The 23,745-nt window shown below is 44.0% G+C and overlaps 1 protein-coding gene across 2 annotated transcripts in view; it reads left to right on the top strand.

Annotated features, from left to right (window-relative positions):
- The window catches only part of pard3aa (par-3 family cell polarity regulator alpha, a), a 333,882-nt gene extending 323,710 nt beyond the window's left edge, over window positions 1-10,172 (top strand). For both annotated transcript variants that reach the window (XM_028959719.1, XM_028959710.1), the window contains 2 exons: window positions 862-980; window positions 7,094-10,172. In XM_028959719.1, the coding sequence (XP_028815552.1) occupies window positions 862-980; window positions 7,094-7,535 (561 nt within the window). In that variant the 3' untranslated portion in view covers window positions 7,536-10,172. The remainder of the gene's footprint in view (window positions 1-861; window positions 981-7,093) is intronic.
- The last annotated feature ends 13,573 nt before the right edge of the window (window positions 10,173-23,745 follow it).

The raw sequence follows: 23,745 nt of genomic DNA, 5'->3' as shown, positions 1-23,745 counted from the left end.
TATCCCTTGTTTCCCTGCACTTTGAGAATTTAATGGTGTGCATTTATAGACATCATGGAGGAGGCTGCATTTTTTCCCCTCCACGTCTCTTTTTTTGGTCTATGCGTTTAATAGCCCATTTTTTTCATTGAGATCCTGAATGGTTTTAATTGCTCTGTTTTTGCAGCTGTCTCTGAGAAAGGCTGGGGCCATTTTCAGCGATCCACGCTGGGCCGCGTGGTGTAGGCCACGCTGCCTATTCGTCTGCTGCAAATACATGCCAAACATCAGATTTTCTTGGTAGTAGAAATCACCATCACACACACACACACACACACACACACACACACACACACATGAAAAGTCATTAAAATGCTGACAGAGACAGTGAAGTGTGTAGCTCATTATCATTATCGTGTGATATGCAAGCACTATTAAATCCATGTGAAGGTGTAAGATGTGGTCCTCGGATGACCCGTCTTGCTGCATGTTGTGTTGTTGCAGTGTTAACAATCTACACCTCCGTGCATGCATCCCGTTTGCTCTTGTGCTTTAGCAACATGCACTAACCCTGCTAACGCTAACTCTCTGTCTAACGATCTCTCCAGAGACACAACTCCGCCACCCATGTGGAGGTGGCATGACTGGGTCAGATCTCATCTGCATGAGCCGTGCTTGGTGACTCCGCTGTGTGCCATTTGTGTGGTGCCTCCATTAGTTTTAGCTAATGTTCTTTTTTGGTATAAGCTTTTAGAAATGTTAATTTGTGGTTAATTTGTGTTGTGGTGATGTATGTGTGTGCAGTTTACGTTCTTCAAGTTCTGTTTGTTTTATCACAGTTCTAACTTAATTATGTGTGTGTGTGTGTGTGTGTCTTTTTAGGGTTCATACACGCTGACGGGACGTCACTCAGTATCATTAGAGGTTCAGATGCAGAAACAGAGAGAAGAGAGCAGAGATGCTTTCCAGCAGGCCCAGAGACAGTACAACTCGTTACCGCGGTAAGATACCTTCTTACTACCTCTCGCTGTCTTCCAACTTATTTCTACACCCATTTCTGTTCTCTTTCTCACAGACTTACACTGCTTGTAAATGAAAGAGAATCAATACTATAAGTTAGTACTAAATATGTAGGAAAGGTCAAATTTAAAATGATTGTACATAGAACACTGTCTGTGTGTTTTGTCCGTAATGCTCCCAATTTTTAGTTTTAATAGAGGGATATTTAATGAAATATCACAATCAAAATAATGTGTGGCCAGGGTCACATCATTGGCCAGGGTTAATGGAGAAAGCATTTGGTTGGTGTCTCTCAAATAAAATATAATATAAATAATCTAAAATATTAAAAAGGCATGTATTGTGTGTGTGTCTGTATATATATGTCTGTGTGTGTGTCTGTATATATATATATAAATATATATACACACACAAATACAATATAATATTAGTATTTTATAAATAATATAAAATATTAAAAAGGCCTGTAGTGTGTGTGTGTGTGTGTGTGTATATATATATACACACACACACACACACACACACACACAGATTATAAACAAGACAACGCAATCCACATAAAATAAGGTAGGAATATTTCACTCTCTCTCAGATATTCACATCTTTCCACTCTGCTTCTTTTTGACATGCATTCATGTCTGTCAGCTTCTCTTTAGTCTCTGTGATATTAAGCTGCTCTCTATCCCGCTGATCTGTATCTAAAGTAGTGTGGCGTGTTTGCCAGCTGCCTCTGGCACAGCACAGCAACTGCAGCGCTTGTCTGGGTGACCGGTTGAAGTAATTCCATTAGGCGCTCGCCCTCCTGCTCCCTCTTTTTCCTTAATGAGTGCGTGGGGATTCAGTGCAACAGTAACTCACTGTGTCTGCACACCCACGGGGCACATGGAGGCCTCCTCAAACCCAATATAACCCCCCTCACTACCCACTCGCCAAGACCTGTTTTCCAAAGGAAGTTTATCTTGGCAGTCCCTGTGGGCTTCATCATAACCCTCATCATCATCATCATCATCATCATTGCTCTCTCTTTTCTCATATTTGTCATAAATGTCATCCAATCTGCGGGGACGTTGGATCTTTTGGCTCTCATTGCTGAATTTTATATGAGTGTTTTCATTTCCAGCTATCATCACGATGTGTCCCTCATCTCCCTTCGTGCATTAATCAGCCATGACCAATCTGTCTCACCCTCTCATCCCCTGTCTTTCTTTCTGTCCCTTATAAAAGTTGAAAGTTTGGCTCTTATCGGCCCGTGGACGTGTTTTAAGGGAACTTTTTATTTGATAAAATTTTCTGAGCCGAAAGTGAGACAAATTCATCCTGTTGAGCAGAACTGTTTTTAATGGGGAAAATGCTGCTGCAGTTTTCCAAAGGATCCAGTTGTGTTCTTTAGATAATTACTGCAAGGACTTATCTCAAACAAAACAAGTGTGTGTGTGTGTGTGTGTGTGTGTGTGTAGAGAGGTGTGTTTGTCTAGGCCTGTGTGGTCCTACAGTCTGGAGTACTGTTTTTGTTGAACATATGGGGCTATTCTTTGGGGATGCACCATTACCAAATTTGCCGTCCATAAAAGCAAAAAGAAAACAAACAGCAAAGGGCAACCGGGGCAGAAATGTTCCAGACTGTAGATCATTAGAACCAGTTCTCACTGTCACGTGTTTCCACAGATCAATGAAAAAGTGTCTTTCCATCCCCCAGACCGATACACAATCAATGCTTTCGATCCGTGTCTGACGTCTCCAGGCTGCCCTTTGACTCCTGTCTTCTCCAGGCATTTGCTCCATGTCAGGGAATTTTGTCCGGTTCCCAGTGAGAACTCGCGCTGGACCCACCGTTTCCCATGGGAACCTGCTGCAGACATCGTCTTTGATATGCATTCCTTCCCTTAATCTCGTACCGTCCAGCCAGACCAGGGGGTCAGAGGTTGGTGTGAGGCGAACTGTGAACTGTGAAGGGATCATCACCAACTCAGTGCTCTCCTAATTAGGGAGCTCATATGATGCCGTGTATCAGTGTTAAAGCTGCCGCTAAGAAGAGGTTCAGTCATTACAGTCATTTACCTAATTATCCGTTTATGAAACAGACTTGGACATCATCTAACATATAACATGATCTATTGATGTCTTGCTTTTTCATGTTTTTTATTTTAGTAAATGTCATGACAATTCATGTGCTCAGAACATAATAATTACAATATTTCCGACAGCACATGAAAGCAGTACAAGTTCATCTGGGAAACCAGTTGCTGCATCAGCCCTTTCCCTGCGGAGTATGAATAACACAAGTTTTCTCATGAGTTCTTGTTAAGGAACACTTGAAAAGCTAAAAATAAGTATGCGTAACAGGCATTATTTGTTCAGAAGTATTCATTGTATGCACTGCCATGAGCTCACAGAGACCAGTTTACAAAAATGCTTCACGAAACCTCAGATCGGACAATAACAGTTCCCATATCCAGCCAGTGTCCAATTTGGTTTAGGGACCATGTAAGCTGGAGACAAAATCTGCGGGAGCAACACCCCCCAAACACACTACAGTTTGCCAGTCTTTTGAGTGTTTGAACTACCTCACCCTACAGCTCTTTCCGCCTCCATTCGAACGAGTGCGTGACTTAGCACCATGCTAACAGCGCTAACAAGCCACTGGCACCAAGGCAGAGTGGAGGCGGCGTGAGGCATTGGAACAGGATTCTCCCCGACGTTCCCGTTTCTGGTGTGTGGATCAGGGTTCTTCTAATGAACGTCTTTTGTTGTCAGAATAAGATTAAGCACAGAAGAGAGGAACGAAAGCCGGATGACACCAGCACACGGTGATTAGCACTAATGGAAGTCATGAGAAAAAGAGTAAAGATTTAGACACACACACACACACACACACACAATCTTGTAATCATACATTTCACATTGATTAAAGTTACAAAAGAAACATTAGTTTAATTTGAGTAAATACTTTGCTTACATTAGAATTAGGGCCAGGTATCCATGTGTGTGCATGCATTTGTTTGCGTAAGTGTGTGTGTGTGTGTGTGTGTGTGTTCCATCCTTTGATAATCCCTGACTTACACCAGCTGTTCCTGCCAGGCACCCAGACTTTGGAGATTTGCCCACAGTCCCGCATCCTGACTTTTGTTGTCCACATTCCGTCGTTCTAAATTTATCCTCCATTTGTCATGACATCACGCCGGCCCTCCGTCACTTCTCTGCGAGGAGCGCGCGTGATTACTTATGTGCAATTTCCTGTGAGAGGGGGAGAAGACGTGGAAGCGCCGACACAGAGGTGCATTAATCATGATCATATTCACTCAAGATCACACGGCACTGCCTGAACATTGCCGGCTTTTTCCATGTGATTACGGAGCGGCGCAGCCGGTGATCGCAGACCATCGAATACTGGAGATGACAAAAAGAGCGAGATGAAAGAGGAGGAATGTGGGTGTGTGTGCACACGTGTGTTTGTCTGTGAAATCTGTCCTGGCTGAGTGACAAGTCAGTGGCTCAAACAAGCATCTGTCTGGAGCAGAACTACACTTTTCGGCGGAATATTTAAAATATTTATCTGTAATATCTGATCCTGGGCTACTGTAGTAAAACGTGTGATCGTGTGTGCTTTATTCTCTCACTCTTCAAAGTAATGAACCACTATAGACCAATACAGTGAAAGCTGTTAACGGAGCAAAAAGCCTTATTTCAACTATTGATCAAATTTTGATTTACAATTATATGTGTGATGAAAGAGACAAGTGGTCTTCACAGCTCTGCTATGCTGCTTTTCTCTGAGCTCCAGTCCAGTATTGTTTCCAGCATTGGACTCAGGAGGACCGAAGTGATGGATGGATAATTAACCTCTGCAGCCCCATGTTTGTGACCGGATGCACATACATGCAGCAACTGCATGATTTATTTTTTTTTTTTCAAAAAAGAAAGCATTTAAAAGAGAATTTACTTCTCTATTAGGGAAGTGTGTGTCTGTCTGGCTGCACCTATTGATTTCTTTCTTTGGTTGTGCATCTTTGTCTTGCTGAGTGGTTATTCCAGAGCCTCTTAAGTGCAGAAGTCCGGTGGAGTGTGAATAAAGGCCAGTGGAGTGTCTCTAGTGCTGGAGCAGGGAAAAATGGGAATATTTTTTGCCACACATCCGGACAGCCTCAAGCCTCTCCTAATGGAGCTGTAATAACGGTGGTGAGGATGCCAGCCTCCTCCAGAGCGTTCAGAGAGGGTGGGAAACGTGTGGGGGTGGGAGGCGATGGCGCTGCCATGATGGACTTTTAATGGCTCTTTAGGATGGAGAGGGGTGTAGTCGGGCCGACCGAACAGCCTGGTCTCTTCAGCCAGGCAGCCTATGAGAAGAAGCTGTCAGGAGATGTGCTCCTTAAGAGACGTGCCCAGATGAGGATGAGGAGCCAGCGATTATTGTTTGACGGGCCTGCAGTGCACGTCTGTCTGGCTCCTTCAGAGACGACTGGACGGATGAACAAGGGCAAGGCATGTTTGAAGCTTTCACTTTTCTTTGGAATGAATTGTGCTCAGGTCATTTTTCTGACACTGAAGTTTTATTAATTTTAATAACAATAATTTTCTTTGACTCAGCAGGTCATCTTATAATTAGTGCTGTCGGTGTTAATACGTTAATGCTTGCAGTTAATGTGCGACCCATAACATTTTATTTTGTGAAATATTAGATTCTGAACCCATATAGATTCTGAACCCAGAATCTTCCCATAATTCCACTGGGTATTCTTTCCTTTCGGCACATTGTGGAACAGAAAACACAGGTCCATTCTTTCCTTTTGGCACACTGGTGTTGGACTCTTTTGGTCTGTGCAACTCAGATTTCCCAAGTAAAAGTGCTGTTTGGTATCTGCATGTTTGGTTTGGTAGCAGACGTGGTCCTGAGGTGATTATAATGTTTACTGACCTCACTGCAGCCAACTTTTTGGGGAGAATTTGCTGTTGAGTTCTTGCATTTTTGATGATTTGAAGCAAACACTTCTTGCTGCTTGCTCTACTAATGCACGTGTGACAGTACAGGATCAAATCATGCAGAATGAGGAAGTAGGGTGCGTGAGCAGGGGCGGTCCTAGCATGCGAACACCCCCTCTGGCGACCCCCCTTATATACACACACACACACACATATACATGAACATAATATATATTAAGAATTGTACATTAACAAATTTTATTGGACAAAACTTTTGTCTGAATGTTTTTTGTACGATTTCGCACAACCCAGGAAAAATGAATGCATAACGAGCTTGGCCTGATAATATTATGAATGTTTCTTTTTTTGGAAGCACCCGTCCCCTTCTCCATTCGACAGGTTGTGTGTGAGACTTCAGCCCGGCAGCAGGAAGCAGGCGCAACGAGGCCCTCACACCCACTTCCCGCATATATGGGTGTGATAGAATTTAGAAAATACATTTTTGTATAAGTCTGTATCATAATGTCGGGTGCTTTTGTGCTTTTTTTAAATGTAGTTTTATTTTGTGAGCTGCTTTTTAGATGTCGCTTTAGCCAGCCAGAAAATCCCCCACCTCACCCCTCCTCCCTCTGCAATCCCAAAAATGCGCTGGCATGAAAAAAATTGCTGATGCCCGTGATGCCACCCTGGTCAACCAGCCATGTCTCCCATATCAAAAACAGAGCTGTCAATCATCATGATGAGCTCCTCCCTATTTAAAGTTCATGTTCTGGGTGACAGAAATAATTACATACAGAAAGGGTAGTTAGTGTCTGATCTAACTACCCTTCAATAAAATAAGATTCAGTTTTGTTTTTATTTATGTAAATCCTGACTATGCCTTCGATCCAACACTAGTGAACATGCCCCATGAGCAACATCTATTATAGTGTTCTGAACATTATATGCCTCTAATGTGACCCCAATGTCTCCAGCAAACAGTAGAAGTTTCAGTTTGTGTTGGTTCAAGGTACTTAATTGTATTTCTTTTATAGTGGGATTGCAAATATGGCTGTTCAGTGTCTTGTAAGGTTGTAAGGATAATTTTTCCTATAATCTCCCTGTTTCTCAGTTCAAATTTGAAAGATGTTTAAATGTTAAATATGAAAAAAATATAATGCTTTATTTTTACCTGCAGACAACCACGTAAGAACCTCAGCACCGTCTCCCAGGACTCTTGGGACCGTGTTTACCCTCCAGGCGAAGGCTTCCAGACAGCCAAGGACAATCCACGCTACTCCAGCTACCAGGGCTCCCGCAACAATGGCTACCTGGGTCCCGCCCTGGGGGGCATGAACGCCCGCGTGCTGCTGGAGACGCAGGAGCTGCTGCGCCAGGAGCAACGCCGCAAGGAGCAAGAAGCCAAGGCCAAGATGGAGAGCCCAGTCACACCACCCAGCAGCATTGGGGATGCCCTGGAAGAACCTGGCTACCCCCACACGCCCTCCCCGGCACTCACCCTCAACCCCACACCCAGCAAAGGCCCCTATCGGCAGGACGTCCCCCCCTCCCCATCACAGCTGGCCAAGCTGAACCGCCTCCAGACAGGGCTGGAGAAGGGCCGGCTGTTTTACTCCTGAGAGAAGAAAATGTGGAAGAGAGGACTGTTCAAATCGCAGCAATAACGATGAGCTTTAAAGAACGAAACAATTTTTATCATTTAAAAGCCATGCATTTTTATAAGATGTTGTTTATTGACACTGTGGACATTTTTAACTGCCCCTTCCACTGTTAGTGCCTTGGTGATGCGAGTGTGTGCGTGCATAGTGTGCGTTTGTGTGTGTGTGTAACAATAGATTCTTTCGAATCTACTAAGGAGCCACTTTTTACTCCGACAATCATATGACCCCAGGAGTATTATTATGGACACACTTAACACCTCCCGCTTTACAGAAGACATTGTAGGTGTGAAGGTACGGTTTTTACTGGTGTTACCAGGATGTTTTGTGTCTACATTCTACCATCTGCACGTTCTCATAAGAGCTGTGTATTTTGAGCGTGTAGGTGTGTAGAGGAAAAACTAGTCTGTTCTGTGGGGTTAAGTTCTTAGCTGAGGTCATGAACTCCGAACCCCCTGGAAATCCCCTCAGTCCGTCACACCCTTCAGTCTGACCCGCTCTCACACGTTCCTTCCTTCCTCTTTTCCTGTCCGGTTCTTCTCCCACTTGCTGCTGTGCGTGGTCACCTGTTCTTACACATGCTTACTCGCTCCTGCTGCCCAGATGTGTACCTCCATGGGGGGCTTTTGAGTGAGTGGGGTCACGTTTATGTTATTGATCGACATGACAAATTTCACATGCATCTTTGTGCCCTGGGGAGCCCTGTTTATGAGGGTGTGTGTACACTGGAGCATTTTTTTATGAGTAAGACAGTTCTTCTGTGTGTGTAGATCTCAGAACCTGTTTCGGTACGTCCGCATGAAAGCTTTTTTGTGAGTTTTCAAAACGAGGGAAGTTGTGAGTATGCCAGGCCAGTAGGTGGCGGTGTACATTTATCACTTTAATTTTCAAAGTTAACTGATGCTTTCACATAAAAATTCCCCCGCGGATAGAGAGACAAGGGTAAAGTTTGGCTAAGGGTGTCCCACCCAAGTTAATTTATTTCCACACAGTTTGTAAATCTAATGTTGGAATGTAGTTTTGCAAGGTACCAAACACCACTCACACAATGAAATATATTTAAATGCAATGAGGAGGAACTGACAGGTCGAGAAAATTCCATGTGTGCTGCTGAGTTCATATTTAACCATTGATCTGCCACCAAATGTGGCCTGGGGTCCCACTCTGGTCATGCACACCATCAGCTTGAGACAAACGGTGTAGTTGTTCTGTCTGTAACATGAGGGGAAATTTCTACTGCGGTTGAATCCCTTCATGTATTCGCTAATCAGCTTTTCACCCCCCACTAGTGGCTGTGCATGTGTTTGTGTACGAAAACACAGCACAACTTCTCCCATTTCACAGAATGGTCTAGAGTTTCTGCCACATTGAAAGTTTCTTGGCTCAGGTTAACAGGGGCCCTTTTCACACACAGACGGGACATGAAATCTGCTCACGTTTCGTAAACACACACACAGACAGCAGATCCGATCTGGGTCCGGCGTTCGCTGTCATACTTTCCACCTGCCACTTACTCCGCTGGTCCATCTGACCTGAAGCCATCCGGTGACAGTGCTGAGCTTGACCAGGTCTGTACTCTTCATGTGTTTGTGTGTGAGCCCTTTGGAAAAAGGATAAAGCATGTATCTGTTAGAAGAAAAATACTGACACACAAATTCCTCAATGAAGGAAGTTGTGTTCTGTTTATTTCCTTGATGCCAAGGGATGACAAGAATGGTTTGAAACAACACAAAATGTGATCAGGAAAAATCTTTGTTGATGCCTGGCACTGAAATCAAATTCAAATCCACGTAAAATTCTTCCTTTAGCTTCTCCCATCAGGGGTCGCCACAGTGGATGGATGTCCAAACTTTGATTTGGCAAAAGTTTTACGCCCGATGCCCCTCCTGACACAACCCACTCCATTTACCCACGCTTGGGACTGACACCAAGAAAAACACTGTCACATGCATCTCCAGTCAGTATTGTAACTTTAGTATTCCAATAGATCCTTGGACAACGTTGATGCAACATATAAATTGTAATTGGGTGTAAATGTATAGTAATGGTTTAAGGTGTGTGAATGAAATGGAAAGGTTCACACTGGGTCACTATTAAACTACAACAGTCATCATGGTACAGACAAGCTGTAGACACTTTATTGCTCATTATTATATTGCTCTCTAAGGCATGTGTGTATGTGTGAGGGTGGCAGCGTTTTTTGGTGCTTTTTAGCTGCTTGTCACATTTTTTTAAGTGCCTGTTTTGTAAGCCCGCAATTATTGTCTGATCTTCATTACACTGCATTAATGTTCTTGAATTCACTTTCCCATCGTGTGTTTGTTTTTAATAATGACATAGAAAAATACTATATATATAAAATAATTCAAATGGTTGTAGTACTCTGTCCATTGTACTTTTTAAAGACCTGTTTATCGTGAATTTTTTACTCATCCCACAACTGTGGTGTTTTATGTTTTTTTCAGAAATCGCAGTGCAATTGGGTTCTACAGTTTATTGAAATTGTAAAAAAAAGTTGTATTGACCTGTAAACATTGTCCTTTCTGTGTACATATCAAATGCTAGAATAATAAAGGAAGGATGCCTGTTTACAGTCAATGTTTGGTAGTATTCTGTGTCACTGAAGAACCAATGTCTATCGTGCAGAAACCTTGACATCCCAAAATACTCCCACTAACATGACACCAACACCTCACCACCATCCCAGTCATATATCAATCATTATCATAGACCAGCGGAATAAAGGTAAAAAACTGTTGACACAATTCTGCCGTTTTAGTAAAGTGACTCAAAAGTTCCTTCATTCATGAATCTATATGAATCTGATGTCTGTATGTTAAATAGCCAGGCGTAATTTTGACCACACCTAACATACACTGATACAAAAGTCACATGCTGATGATGTAGGAAAAAATATCTTGGTTCTCTTCTGCACAGAAAGTAGTAAATGAGGCCAAAGATGGAAGTCCATCGTCTCGTACAGCCTCTCTCTCGCTGCAGCCGAGCTTTTTTTTTTTAATGTAGGCCCTGATCTCATCACAAAAGTCACCATCGTATCCATGTGGGGTAATGCGGCTTTTTAAAGGTGAGGAAAGAAAGAAGGAAAGAAGTGTCTGGTGAGATTTATGACTGGCAGGGCCAGAGGGGGAGGCCAGGGGGGCAGCAGCTGGCTTTATTCTGCGCTCAGAGGGAACGAAGCAGAAAGAGCCATTCTTCATCAGGAGGGAGAGGAGCACCGAGAAAGCCCATCTGCTGCAGCCCCAGAGAAAGGTGCGCTATTTACCATAGCAACGGTCAGTTTGCCGAAGGGTCAACCTGACAATCAGCTTCTCTCCAGTTTTAGGAAATGACTTGTAAATCAATCTAATAAATGTGGTTCATCTTAAAGCTTGATGACTGTGGGCACTATTTTCAAACTGGAGCTATGCACAAAGTGTGGGTTCAAAGGTGTTCCGCAGATTTACGTAAAATAAACATGAAAAAACTGCTTGATTTTGAAGTGAAATGTACTATACATTTTTATTGTTGTTGCCATGGCTGCCGCGCCACCACCAAACCCCCAGGGGCACCGAGGTTGACCACCCGAAAGCAGACGAGGCCGGGGTCGCCGGGGACTATAAACAACTGGCAGCTTTCTTGTTCATTGGCAGCTCATCATTATTTACCTCTGTTGTTGCAAGTCTTATCTCTGACTGGCAGAGTCTCATGCTGACCACCTTGTACCTTGACCATTCTTCCGGATTGTCCTTGCCTGCCTCCCGCTCGGACCTCGATGCTGCCAACCGCCACCTGTACCTTTTTCCCGTCTGTGTCAGAGTGCTTGCAGTCCATCTTTCCCGGTTTCCTTTTCCAACGCACCCTCTTCCAAAGTACTGCGTTTTCCTTGTTGTGAATCCTTTGCGTTACGTGTGTCCATTCCCGGTCCATCACAAACATAATTAAAGATCATGTTTCTTTCAGATTTTATCTGTTTATTTATGTGAATCCTGGGAATGCCTTTGAAAAAAAGTGTCATGAGTGTGTGTGCATGTGTGTGTATTTATACCAAGACAATATGGTACCAAAGACAATCGTTACAAAAGTACGATTTTTGTTATTAAGAAAATGACATTCTCTCTGACTCATTTACTTTCCCTAACCGCTCATTCCTACTTCAATTAGTGGCTCCTGGCGTCCATCCCAGGACGTTGGGTGCAGGGCAGGAGTCACCCAGGGCGGGGTGCACACATACACACACACCATTCACTTTTTGGAAAGTAGTATTGCAGTCACACGCTCTATAATTTATTAATGTTTATTACCATAAACTCCAAGGAAAGTGTACACGTGAGTGTTTTTCAAACTCGTGCATGCACAGATGTGCAAGTGTGCAACAAGTGAGACATCAAAACTCGGGTGAACGTGCATCTCAGCGAGGTGGGGTTGAGGTGAGGTGAGATCAACCCCGGGTGATAAAAGACTCCCAGGCTCTTTCCGTGGCGCCCTGCCCTGCATAAACCTCACGAGAGAACACATTCAAAGGCTCCCCTCTGGATGAACTCTCAAGTGCAGCTTTTCTGAGTGCATATACACACACTCATTTACACACACACACACACACACACACACACAATGTATGACATGCTGTGATTTGCATTTGTGTGTATTATCCCATGTATTTTCTTGAACAAAAAATGTTAGCAGAAATCTTGCAATTAACACTGATGAAAGTGCAAAAGAAGAGGAACCTGTTACTTGTGGAACAGCTGGACAATATCTAACTGTCTTCAAAACCATATTTCAGCATTTCATCTTGTCTTTTACTGAGGGAGTAGAGGAGGTGGAATGAGGATCCTCCCTGTGGAGGCAATTAAAAGCAGTGTCAGCTTGAGTGCATCAGCCGCTACGGCTTTCATAAAAGGCTCTTTTCTGCATGGACTTTGCATCATGCACCGCGTTCACTCAGAGTGTAAAGGCTGGCTTTGTTATAGTTCAATGCATGGCGCTCGATTCAGGGCAAGAGGGTGGCAGCAGGAGCGGAACATTTTTTCTTTCAGCATGCAACTATCATGTATGTGAGTGGGGTCCTCAACTTGACATATATTCCCAATAAATCAAAAGCCAAAGCAAACAGGATATTGAGATTGAAAGTCTGGCCACAAAAGCGAGGCCTTTATACACAAGTCAATGCAGCCACAACAGAGTTTTTTCTGCTTCCTATTTAGAAGTTTATGCCATGTACTGAAAGCACACACTTACGTTCCTTAACTCACTTTCCATAACCACTTAAGTCCTATTCAGGGTCACGCCTGCCGAGTTGCGCTGCCAGAACACATCCTGGGACACCTGGCAGAGGGCGGGGCGCCAGTCCGCTGTAGGGTGGACACACACACACACACACACACAGATTCACCATTCACTCACACATGAACATGTTTGGACATTTCAGAGTCACCAATTCACCAAATGTACTTGCCTTTGTGTGGCAGAAATTAAACTGGAGCAGAAGCACGCAAACTCTGCCCACACAAGGTCTGAGTCAGGAACTGAACCCCCAATGCAACATTATTAACTGTAATTACACGCCACTGACTCAGAGCAACCTTAACTTTACACTTAAAGAGCAGCAAAGTGCCACAAACAACAACAAAAAAAGCAACAAACCATATAAAGAATTATCTATAAAAGTTTATAGTGCAAAAGATTGCCATGTGTTGCCATTCCCACATATGTTTTGAAGCTGTCGTATTAATGCGGAGGTTCTGGCTGAATCAGAAGGAAAGACGTGGTGAACGCTGCTGGGTCTGTCTCTTAAACCAGCACTTTTACATTTTTTTCCTTTCTAGACCCCCTGGCTCGGACAGAACCTGTCAACAGGGCTCCTGAACCCCTTTCATTCCCGACGACAGCCGACTGTTACTCACACTGCGGCACCCCAGAGGCCCCAGGGCCCGAACCCCACCCTGCGCTCCCACTCTTATAATCAACAGCAGAGCCGGACTGTCAGACCCGGCCGTTGATTTCGTCAACGCTGTTGCATGTGTGACGAGTCGAGGTCCTCGGTCACGTGTGACCTGCTGCTCGAGGCTCAGGTGTGAGGATATGAGGAGCAGATGCTCTCCACTCCACTGACACTCTTGGCTTTGAGGTTTGGGGGAATGGTGCTGCTGGAGTCACCTGTTTCAGTTTTTGGGGCAACCTGTTTCTGCTACACACAGTCACACACACACACACACACACACACACACACACACACACACCTTCCCCCCTTTCTGGCTGATGCATCCTGCGGGAATTCCCAGGGAGGAAGCTGTTCCTGTCACTGGGAAAAATGCAGCCATAAATCTCCCTAAAGCGAGGGAAAACAAATTGTGGGGAATCGCAGTACCAACACCCCCTTAACACACACACACACACACACACAGAGACAATCATTACCACAGACCTTCCCAAAAGCTTTGCTCCACATCTGGTATGTGTCTGTTCTCTCTCTTGTTCTCTCTCATGTATGTGCACACACACACACACACACACACACACGCTCTAAAGTGCAGGCTACTTTTATCACAAATCATTCCAAGAAAAGCAAAATATGGAGGCTGCTTTTCTTCTGTCTTCCTGCCCTGCCTCTCTTTTTATATACTTGGTGGAGCATGGAAGAGCATGTGAAGCCTAGACATGACTATAGCACACACACATGACCCTATAGGACCCCACTGATAAGCTCCGTAGCCCACCTCTCCTCCCCTCCTCTGGGTGTAATGCTGCCCAGGTGCCGGGTTCACCTCCCAGACCCTGACCCACCTGCGGGGAGCAGCTGTTAGCACCCAAACCTCTGCTGATGCCAGGCACAGTGGTGGTGAGACCTTCATTTATAGACATGTTGCTGGTCTATGCTGGAGCAAAATATGTTTTTTATCCAAGCTCCATTGTCCTGTTGTGTGGAATATGGAGTCTGTCCTGGCAGGAACATGAAAGTCATGAAAGCCAACAGGAGAATTCAGAGAAAACCATTGCAAAGTTGAGTAGACCTTGCATAGAAAGAGCCAATCAGAATAAATCAGTATGGATTTTTTTTATGTAGAAATGTGTTTTGTCTTTAATTTGCAACTTATTCTTTGTCCAAAAAAAGCATCATTCCCAGGATTATCAGTTCCAGTCCTCCATCATGGCATCATGGTTTAGGCCGGGAAAGAGGAGCTTTATTACCAGCCCCTCGGCACCACGCTCAGAAGCAGATGAGTCCCACTGCCATTAGCCAGATTTCTGGCCGCCTGGAGGAACAGCGGTCAGTGCCAGGGGTCTCACGTTGAGGAGAGCGGGTGTCGGTCTGGAATCTCTCTCCCAACAGGTAACAGCGTGGTGATGATAATTGGTTCTGTCACAGTCAAGCGCTGCTCAGCTATCAGGACCATTGCTCTCTGCTCTGGCGGGATGGGGCTGATTGGAAGCAGGGACGCCGTATTCCGGCCTGATTGACAACACGTGTGATGGGAAGCTGGTCGGGAATCATGGCGCAGTGGTGTAGTGGGTGTTCCACATATTTCAACTCGGGGGCCAACATATTCCCAGTGCCAAATGTAACATTTCTTTCTTGTGTCTGAAGAGGGAGAAAAAAAAAGAAAAGTTGAAAGGAACAATTTCTCCCTGGTGCTTTTGATCTAAAGCACCTACTGTACATTATGTGAGATTTACTTAAGAGCGGCAGAAGTTCACCGCAAAAACCTATTTCTGCTGTTCAAGCAAGAGCCCTTTCTTTTATCTGCTGGGGGTTTATCTTGCTGCATTTTCTTCATGTTTTTTACAAGGAATTACATGAATTTCTGTGTCTTTGAAATGGAAATGCATTGTTTGAACCACATTTGTAAACAAATAAGAAATGCAAATATCTCCCTCTTTTTTTTGATCCAGCGGTAATCTCTTTCTCACATTCTGAACGTCCCTTTTCTGCTTCTGTGAAACATAAAATTGGTTTATGGGAATTTTGTTTGTAATTATTTGATTCTGTGATAGGAATCTGTTCGGCAATTAATGTTGGGCGACGTTGTGCATTGTGAGCTGAATTAAAATCAGCACCTGACGCCTGATCTGAGAGACGGAAAACAACATTTAGAGCGAATTTTACCGATGAAATGCAAGTTGAATCATGTGAATATGGTGGTTGCTAATTGAAGTTCTGGTTCATGCAGAGTGAAACTGCAACCTTTTTTATCAGTGAAGAACAATGGCAATCTGTCACAAACAGCAGAGGCTTTTTTCTAAATTAGTGGCTCTAAATCCATCAGCAAAACATGAAATTTGGTTATCTTTTGCATTACATACCAACTGTAATTCATAAGATTTAATCTTAACAGAAGGATATTGTCTAAGATTAATCACTAATAAAAAAAATAAAAAAGAGTCTAAGCAAGAGAATTTCTCGCCGCATTCTGTGTACAGGAGATCATTTACAGAAATGGCAACCTAAGGTGAACTTCCAGTCAACCTGGACTCTATCTGGATCAAGTCAACCCAGGAAACGTTTGTAAAGTCCCGCCCCGGGCTAGTCCCGGGACGTATCCTGCATGTACACATTTCATATGTTTGTTTGCGGTGGACCCTGTTTAAGGCCCACTGGAAATCGAAATAAATAACGATTAGCAAGAAATATATCAGCAAAGCACAGAGAAGGACACATTTTTTCCAGGTAAAATATAAAGCAGACGTGTGCACCAATGTCTTAATACATGTCTCCTCTTCCCAGTTTGTATATGGAACATCTTACAACAGGCTGCTTCAGCTAGGTGACACCTCCATTGTGTCAGCTGACAGGCGCTGGGCTTGGGCATCCTGCTACAAAATAGCTGTCTGCTTTAGCATTTATGTGTTTATTCATGTATTTATTTAGATGGCTCTCGGTTTGAAAAAAGCTTCAGCCAAAGCGCTGCTTCAGGAAACCTAGATGCTGGCAAATCCCATAATCTGTTGCCGTTTGCATACGGCAACGTCTGAGCGCAATTACTCAGACAAAGAAAACATTTCCCGCTCTGTCTCCATCGTCTGCTCTCTCACCCGGCCCCGCCCTCCCTCTCAAACCATTTCTGTGTCAGAATTAATCCGCTGAAGATTCCTAAAGGTCTTCCATTCTCCAAACAGAATCAGTAGTGCAGACACGGCCATCCACGTTAACGAGTTTTTCCCAATTAAGCCAAAGTACACAGCATTATCGGGACATTTCTACAGCAAGCTGCTTCACCTGCATTCAGTGTTCAGCGCCTAGCTCAAGAAAACAGACCCGCCCCCCAGGATTTACTCTAATACAGGCTATTATTGGAGGGATCTCTGTGTCTGCATGAGGGTCTTATTAAAACACCGCCTGGCTTTTAGACCAAATCAAGTACAAAGGGGGGACAAATGAAACAATATTTTTGCCAAATCTCATGGATGTTTTTGTGTTTGGGCCCATTATATTCAGATCACGAACATTCACCTTCAGATGCAAGACAAAAGAGACGCTGAGGAGACTTTAAAAGAAGGCAAGAGCCAATATTATATTTCTAATATTAAATTTTTTTTTGGCCTTTTATATTGGTCTTAGTGGTCCCCCAATACTGTATCTGAAGTCTCTTTCTGGAGTTCATCCTTGGTGCCGTATTACAGCCATTTCGGTGTGTGTCGCTTTAAATGCTAATGAGGAGGAGTGAGGTGGGAAGTGAGGGAGAGGCCTATAGAAGTGGGGGGGCATTCACGGAAATTATGTTTTCAACACCATACACCAACCACAATGTTTAGCGCAGTCGTGTCAGTGTTTTTTCCAAAAAAGATCAAATTAACCCATTGCATGACAGATTTAAAACATACATTTGTGCTCAATTTTGCATCTAATCACCGAGCAACTGCAATGTTTCGCATGTTCGGAAGCCAATTCAGAATCTACATTTTCTACATCAGAATATGACGTTTTGTGGTTCTGGGAAATTAAATAATGATCTTGGTTTGTGTTTCTCTCTGTGTGTATGAGTTTGCCCCCTCTGCTCTCCAGCTTTATATTATAAGAGTTTGGCTGCACCAGGAGGAGAATTGAGGTCTGTACAATAACATTATACTCCCCTAGATGAAGGCCCAGTGAAAACTAAGAGACCTGTGACCTGAACAGGCCCCGCAGATACAGAGAGGGAGGTGTGGAGGGAAAGGAGCGTGTAAATGGAAAATGAGCAACAGCGGATCCTGTCACACTGGATGGAGGTGACGGAGGGGTTCAGGGAATGAAAACATGGAACTGGTGACCTTCTCCTCGTCTCCGGAGCCCCGGGCTCAGCGGCTGGCAGATAGGAGGGCCGGACGCCGGACCCTTTGATTGGCATCTGTGGTAGCACTTTTTCTGTGTGTGTGAGTCTATGTGTGTGTTTGTTTAGAGTGAGAGAAAGTAATCCAGAGGAAATAGGTACATGAAAGCTCACAACTTATTTTACTTATTGCGAAGGCATATCTTGAAATTATGACCCCTTGGAACAAACCGAATGTTTGCTCCTGGGCCGGGAAGAGGCAAATTATATATTTCCATTGCAGCCGTGATCTATAACCTGAAAACAGAACTTTCTTTTTTTTAGCGAAGTGATTGTCACATGTGATACATGGCAGCACAGCACACAGTGCACACAGTGAAATTTGTCCTCTGCATTTAACCCATCACCCTTTTGTGAGCAGTGGGCAGCCATGACAGGCGCCCGGGGAGCAGTGTGTGGGGACGGTGCTTTGCTCAGTGGCACCTTGGCAGATCGGGATTCGAACCGGCAACCTTGTGATTACGGGCCGCTTCCTTAACCGCTTGGCCACCACTGCCCCACCACTTCCTGCGATTGCTGATATGACCGACTGGTATGTTAAAGAACATTAAACCATCATCGCTACATCATCCAGTAAAAAGCATCAGCTGTCTCCACCTTCGTTTGAAACCTCTGTGCTGTGACGATATTTGGTGCTTTAGCACATCGGGCCCCACCCCAGATACAGTTACTTTGTCAGAAGTCCTTCTCATGGACCGTGGAATTTCCGTTAGTTTCCTGCTCAGACTTATAGTTCCCCATCTCACCCCCCCCCCTTCAAAAATCAATAAATAGATGGCCGCAATTTGACTCCCAGCGAGGTGACAAGCGGACTTTAGGCCTGTCTGTGCTGTGTATTAAACGATCAATAGAGCTATTCAGTGCATTAGCTTCCTTAAAAAGAAGATAATAAACTTCCGAGTCAGACGTACTACATGTGTCCTTCTTGAATTTACCACTGGTTATCTGCTCTTGGCCATTTAGAAAGAACAAAATTCTTAAAGGAAAAGATGCAGTGGGTTCATTTGGTGCCATTATCTGCACAGCCAGACCATTTTTTCTCATCTTTTTTTATCACAGGAGGAGGGTCTAGCAAAAAAAAAAAAAACAGGTTTCCTTTAATAGAACTATCAGTCAAACACCTATTATCCTATCTGAAATGCATCTCTGATTCCTGGCTGCCGTCTCCTCAAACAACATCTTGTTGGCCCGATATCTGTTTTTAGCCATGAAATGCCAGCTGATTGCTCAACAGCTCAACGTGAAGAGCGGGGAGAGGCACCAAGCGAAAGAATCATTTCCTCGTGCCATTCCTTCCCCTGTATCTGCTCCAATAATCTGTCCTCAAGTAGATGCATGAAATTTGAGATTGCCAATGTTGCCTCTATTTGTCTTATCAGCGTTTTTGCAGCGCTGGGATAGGCAAACTTACATTTCTCCTCCGTTTGAGTGAAAGATGTAAAACTGAGAACACTCAGAGTTGCTTCGGCTAATGAAATGAAATACTGACACGCACTAAAAGCAGCCCCACGCCCCGCTGCCAAGACCTCAGCTTGGGATATTAAAAGATTGCAAGGAAGACCCTGGGCATGCTAACCGCTAACAGCGCTAAGTGGTTATGGGCTCCGTAAGTGGAGGCGCACTCATGTGAAGGTCGCATGTGAGGCATATCAGTGAGTGATTTTATTTTGATTAGACAGTTACCTAAATTCAATTAGGGCAGAACACCCATCTGCCAGGCATCTGAGTAATAATAATCGAATATGGCGTGTGATTAAGAGTCGCATATGGGAATGAAACCCCTGATGAGATGCGACACTAAGGAGTCAAGGAGCAGGGTTCACATTGGGTGATTAATCCATCAGAGTTCACCTTCCTGAAATTTCCTGGGTGAAACAGGAACCACTGGGTGACAATTCATTAAGGTGATCTTACAGATTTTTTTTTTTAATTCTCACAGCTTGGTGGACACCAATTATACCATTTATTGTGCGGATCTGACCTTCGACTCCTTAAAGGGATTGGAGTCAGAAGTTGGGATGCGGGGAGAGAGAAGGGAAATTTCGTGGCTTCAGCATGTTTTCATCTCTCCTCTGCACAAAAGTGTACAAAGACAAGAGCTGAGTAATAAGAAAGTCCAGTCCAGACTGAACACACACAAAAATCACTAATTAGTGTCAGGTAACATAATGATGCAAGTTTTTGACGTTAAGGTGTGTTAATAAGATATTATTTACTTATAATATTTAAAATATTTATAAGCCCTAATAAAGTGTAAACACATTCCTTACAAATTAGGTATTTGTGTCAAATATCTAATTCATGCATTGCAATAAAGTAATAAGATGATTTAAAATATCTTCTTAATGAGTGTGTGGTGTTTTATTGCAGCTCCCCAGTCTAACATCTTTATAGTTTATTTTAATGAATTCAATAAATGACTACTCCATACAATGAAAAATAAATGAGAAATAACATTAAACTGCTTGAATCTCACATAGGTAGCCTGGAATTATTTTAGCATGACAATATAAACATTTTTATAAATGCATGATAAATAGATGATGTGCCAAAAGTGTATTCACTGAGGAATCTCATAGGAGGAGATTTTGCCCTGCCCCAGCTATTTCAACACATGCTGGGATTTATAACTGGGCTCCATCACACACAAGTGGTCCCTGGCATCCCATTCAATCCCCACACTGTGCCAAATGGCTGGCACCATGTCTGTCCCACCCACCTCCAGCCCCCAGCAACCAGCACCAACCTGCCTGCCCCAGGCTCCCAGCATCTGCAGACTCGTCCAGACTCTGGTGTCCCCAGTGAGTCCCCACTGCTAAAAATACATCAAGGCGTTTGTCTGTTCATGTCAGTCTCTCTGTCACTCCACCAATGTTACTGTTTATTTTCTGGTGATGAACTCTGTTTGGCTGTTTGGGAGCAGGGCGGAGATGTGCAGATTTTACATATGAAACCTGCAGCAGGCTTTCAGAATCAGAATCAGAAATGTATTCATTGGGCAGTGGTGGCCTAGCGGTTAAGGAAGCGGCCCCGTAATCAGAAGGTTGCCGGTTCGAATCCCGATCCGCCAAGGTGCCACTGAGGTGCCACTGAGCAAAGCACCGTCCCCACACACTGCTCCCCGGGTGCCGGTCATGGCTGCCCACTGCTCACTCAGGGTGATGGGTTAAATGCAGAGGACAAATTTCACTGTGTGCACTGTGTGCTGTGCTGCTGTGTATCACATGTGACAATCACTTCACTTACTTACTCACTTAAAAAAGTAAGTGCAAGCACATACAAGGAATTTGATTCCGGTAGATAGTGTCTCTCAAGTACAGAGTAGAAAAAACAACAAACAACAACAACAATGTGCAAGGATGTGTGTAAGTGTTATTATACAAGTTGTGGAATTTGTTTATACTGTTTATAAATAACTATATCTACTGAGTATAAATAAATATATGTAAGAATGTACATAGGTCTATAAATAAATAAATGTACATAAAGTGCAGTGTGCAATGTTGAAGGTCATTTGTAGTGTGACAGTTTCAGCTGTTTAGGAGGGAGATGGCGAGGGGGAAGAAGCTGTTCCTGTGTCGGGGGGTCCTGGTCTGCAGGCTTCTATAATGTCTGCCAGAGGGCAGCAGGTCAAAAAGTCTTGTGTCCAGGGTGTGAGGGATCTGAGATGATTTTCCTGGATCTTGAGAGGTACAGGTCCTGGATGGAGGGCAGGGGGGCACCGGTGATCCTTTCTGCTGTCCGTACAGTCCTCTGCCATCTGATCCTGTCCTGTTTAGTGGCTGCTCCATACCAGGTGGTGATGGAGGAGCACAGGACCACAGTGTAGAACTGGATCAACAGCTCCTGTGGAAGACTGTACTTCCCCAGTTGCCTCTGGAAGAACATCCTCTGCTGGGTCTTTTTAAGGATGGAGGAGATGTTGGTCTCCCACTTTAGGTCCTGGGAAATGGTGGTGCCCAGGAACTTTATGGTTTCCACAATAGACACCGGGCTGTCTGATATGGAGAGGGGGAGCAATGTTGATCTCGGCCTCTTGCGAGAATTTGTTTTCGCTTCGTTGTTAAGTTGAATCGGAATAAATAACCCCAGGGCCAGTTAGTCATGACACGAATGACACAATCGCTATAAAACCTGAGCGAAGAGCAAAATATGATTTCTGCGTTTATTTTCACAGGGCTGAGCGCTCCAAATTCAATCCAGGAGACTTCCAGTAACGTCTGCGCTTTTGTGATTGCCATGCCTGATATGGGACAGACAGTGCAAAAACATAAACAGGCTATGGGTGTGGGTGTGTGAGAGAGATGGAGTGTGTATTTTGAAGTGTCTTTGAAGCTGTTGACCTCTGATCTATTTTTATTTCAGTTTTAAAACAGCTTTAGATTTCAGCGCTTCCTTCACACAGAGAAAATAACATACAGACATAAATGAGTACATGAAAGTAGCAAGTTAGCTCCTTAAGTATATGTGTAAAAAGATATTTCTTTCTGCAGTAAGGTGGTAGTAGCCTAGTGGGTAACACACTTGCCATGCTTTAAATGTAAAAGGTAAATGTACCGCCATCAGAGTTCTGAAACTACTAGATCTTTGCAGGTTTGCTGTGGAATGTGGTGTTAAGCTGTCAGTCCAGTAAGTTGTGACGTGATGCATCCATGGATCATACTCGTTTTTGCCGCTGAGCTTTGGAATGTAATCCCACAATAAATGCTCCTCACATTACCTCAGTATTGGGGCTGACTGCTGTGTGTGTGGTCTATTAATGGGGGTGTGGCCACTGATAAAAGTCTTGTCAATGCTAAATTAGACTGAAACTTTCCAGAACACTTGCTAGTCTAGCAGAGCCGCATAACAGAAGTGAGTTTGACCTTGTCTGCTTAGTTCTTATTTCTGTGAATCCTCAGGCTGTTATTATTTACTCTGCTGACTCTATCAGGCTTTTGATGGACAGCCGTGGTGGAAATGTTCTCCCGTAGCCAGAGGTTTTGATTACTCCAAGCCGGAAACGGCGGTTGAGCGAGATTATGGAGACAGCCTCATCTCCTGCAGGTACTGGGAGAATCGGTGACGGCGAAGAGAACCAGAGCTGCTTTTCTGTCACCCACCCTGGGTTTTCCGGGGAGGAGGATGAGCCGGCTGGTGGAGCAAGATGGAGGATTTGTTGAGGAAACAGGCTGAGTGAGGGGCTTTTTCTCAATTTCATCGTGGGATTTGGGGGATGGTTGTAGGGAGTGGGTGTAAGAAGGGATTAAGCGGCAGGTGATGAGATCGTCCAAGGCCAAGGTGCTCAGGTGCCCCCCCCCACCACCACAACCTTCCACACATCAGAGCTGGCAGGGCCCAAAGCAATGATGACCACAGCATCTTGCAGAGAGCAGGAGATTTAGGGGGCAAAATTGCTGAATTTCTCTGCAAACAGTCCTGCAGGATTTAACGGCAAAAAGCGGAGTATCACGTTCCACTGCCGGTGTCTAAGAACCAGAGATTTGGGAACAAAGAGAGAAATTATGTTTTTTAATCAAAATTAGTGTGTGTGTGTGTGTGTGTGTGTGTGTGTGTGTGTGTGTGTGTGTGTAAAATCCGGTCTGACTACAGAAAATTTGCATGATGGGAAATGTATCAGTGTGAGGAGAGACACGGGAGATTCTGTCTTCATGCCACTGTGACAAACATTCAAATAAGATGACAAAAGCAGAGGTGTACTGGAGATTTCTTGGAGAAGAAGGAAGGAAGCATCATTATATTATTCAGTTATGTTTGATATATCATCATATTTCTTTTAATGAAAAAAAACAACACATGCAGTTAATGATAGGGCATCAATTGAAATAAGAATGATCATTTCAAAAACTTTGTGTGAGACTACTGTA

Source organism: Denticeps clupeoides, chromosome 2 (genome assembly GCF_900700375.1).
Source record: "Denticeps clupeoides chromosome 2, fDenClu1.1, whole genome shotgun sequence".
Lineage (NCBI taxonomy): Eukaryota > Metazoa > Chordata > Actinopteri > Clupeiformes > Denticipitidae > Denticeps > Denticeps clupeoides.
The sequence above is the reverse complement of the archived record's forward strand: the minus strand, read 5'-3'. Positions and strand labels throughout refer to the sequence as shown.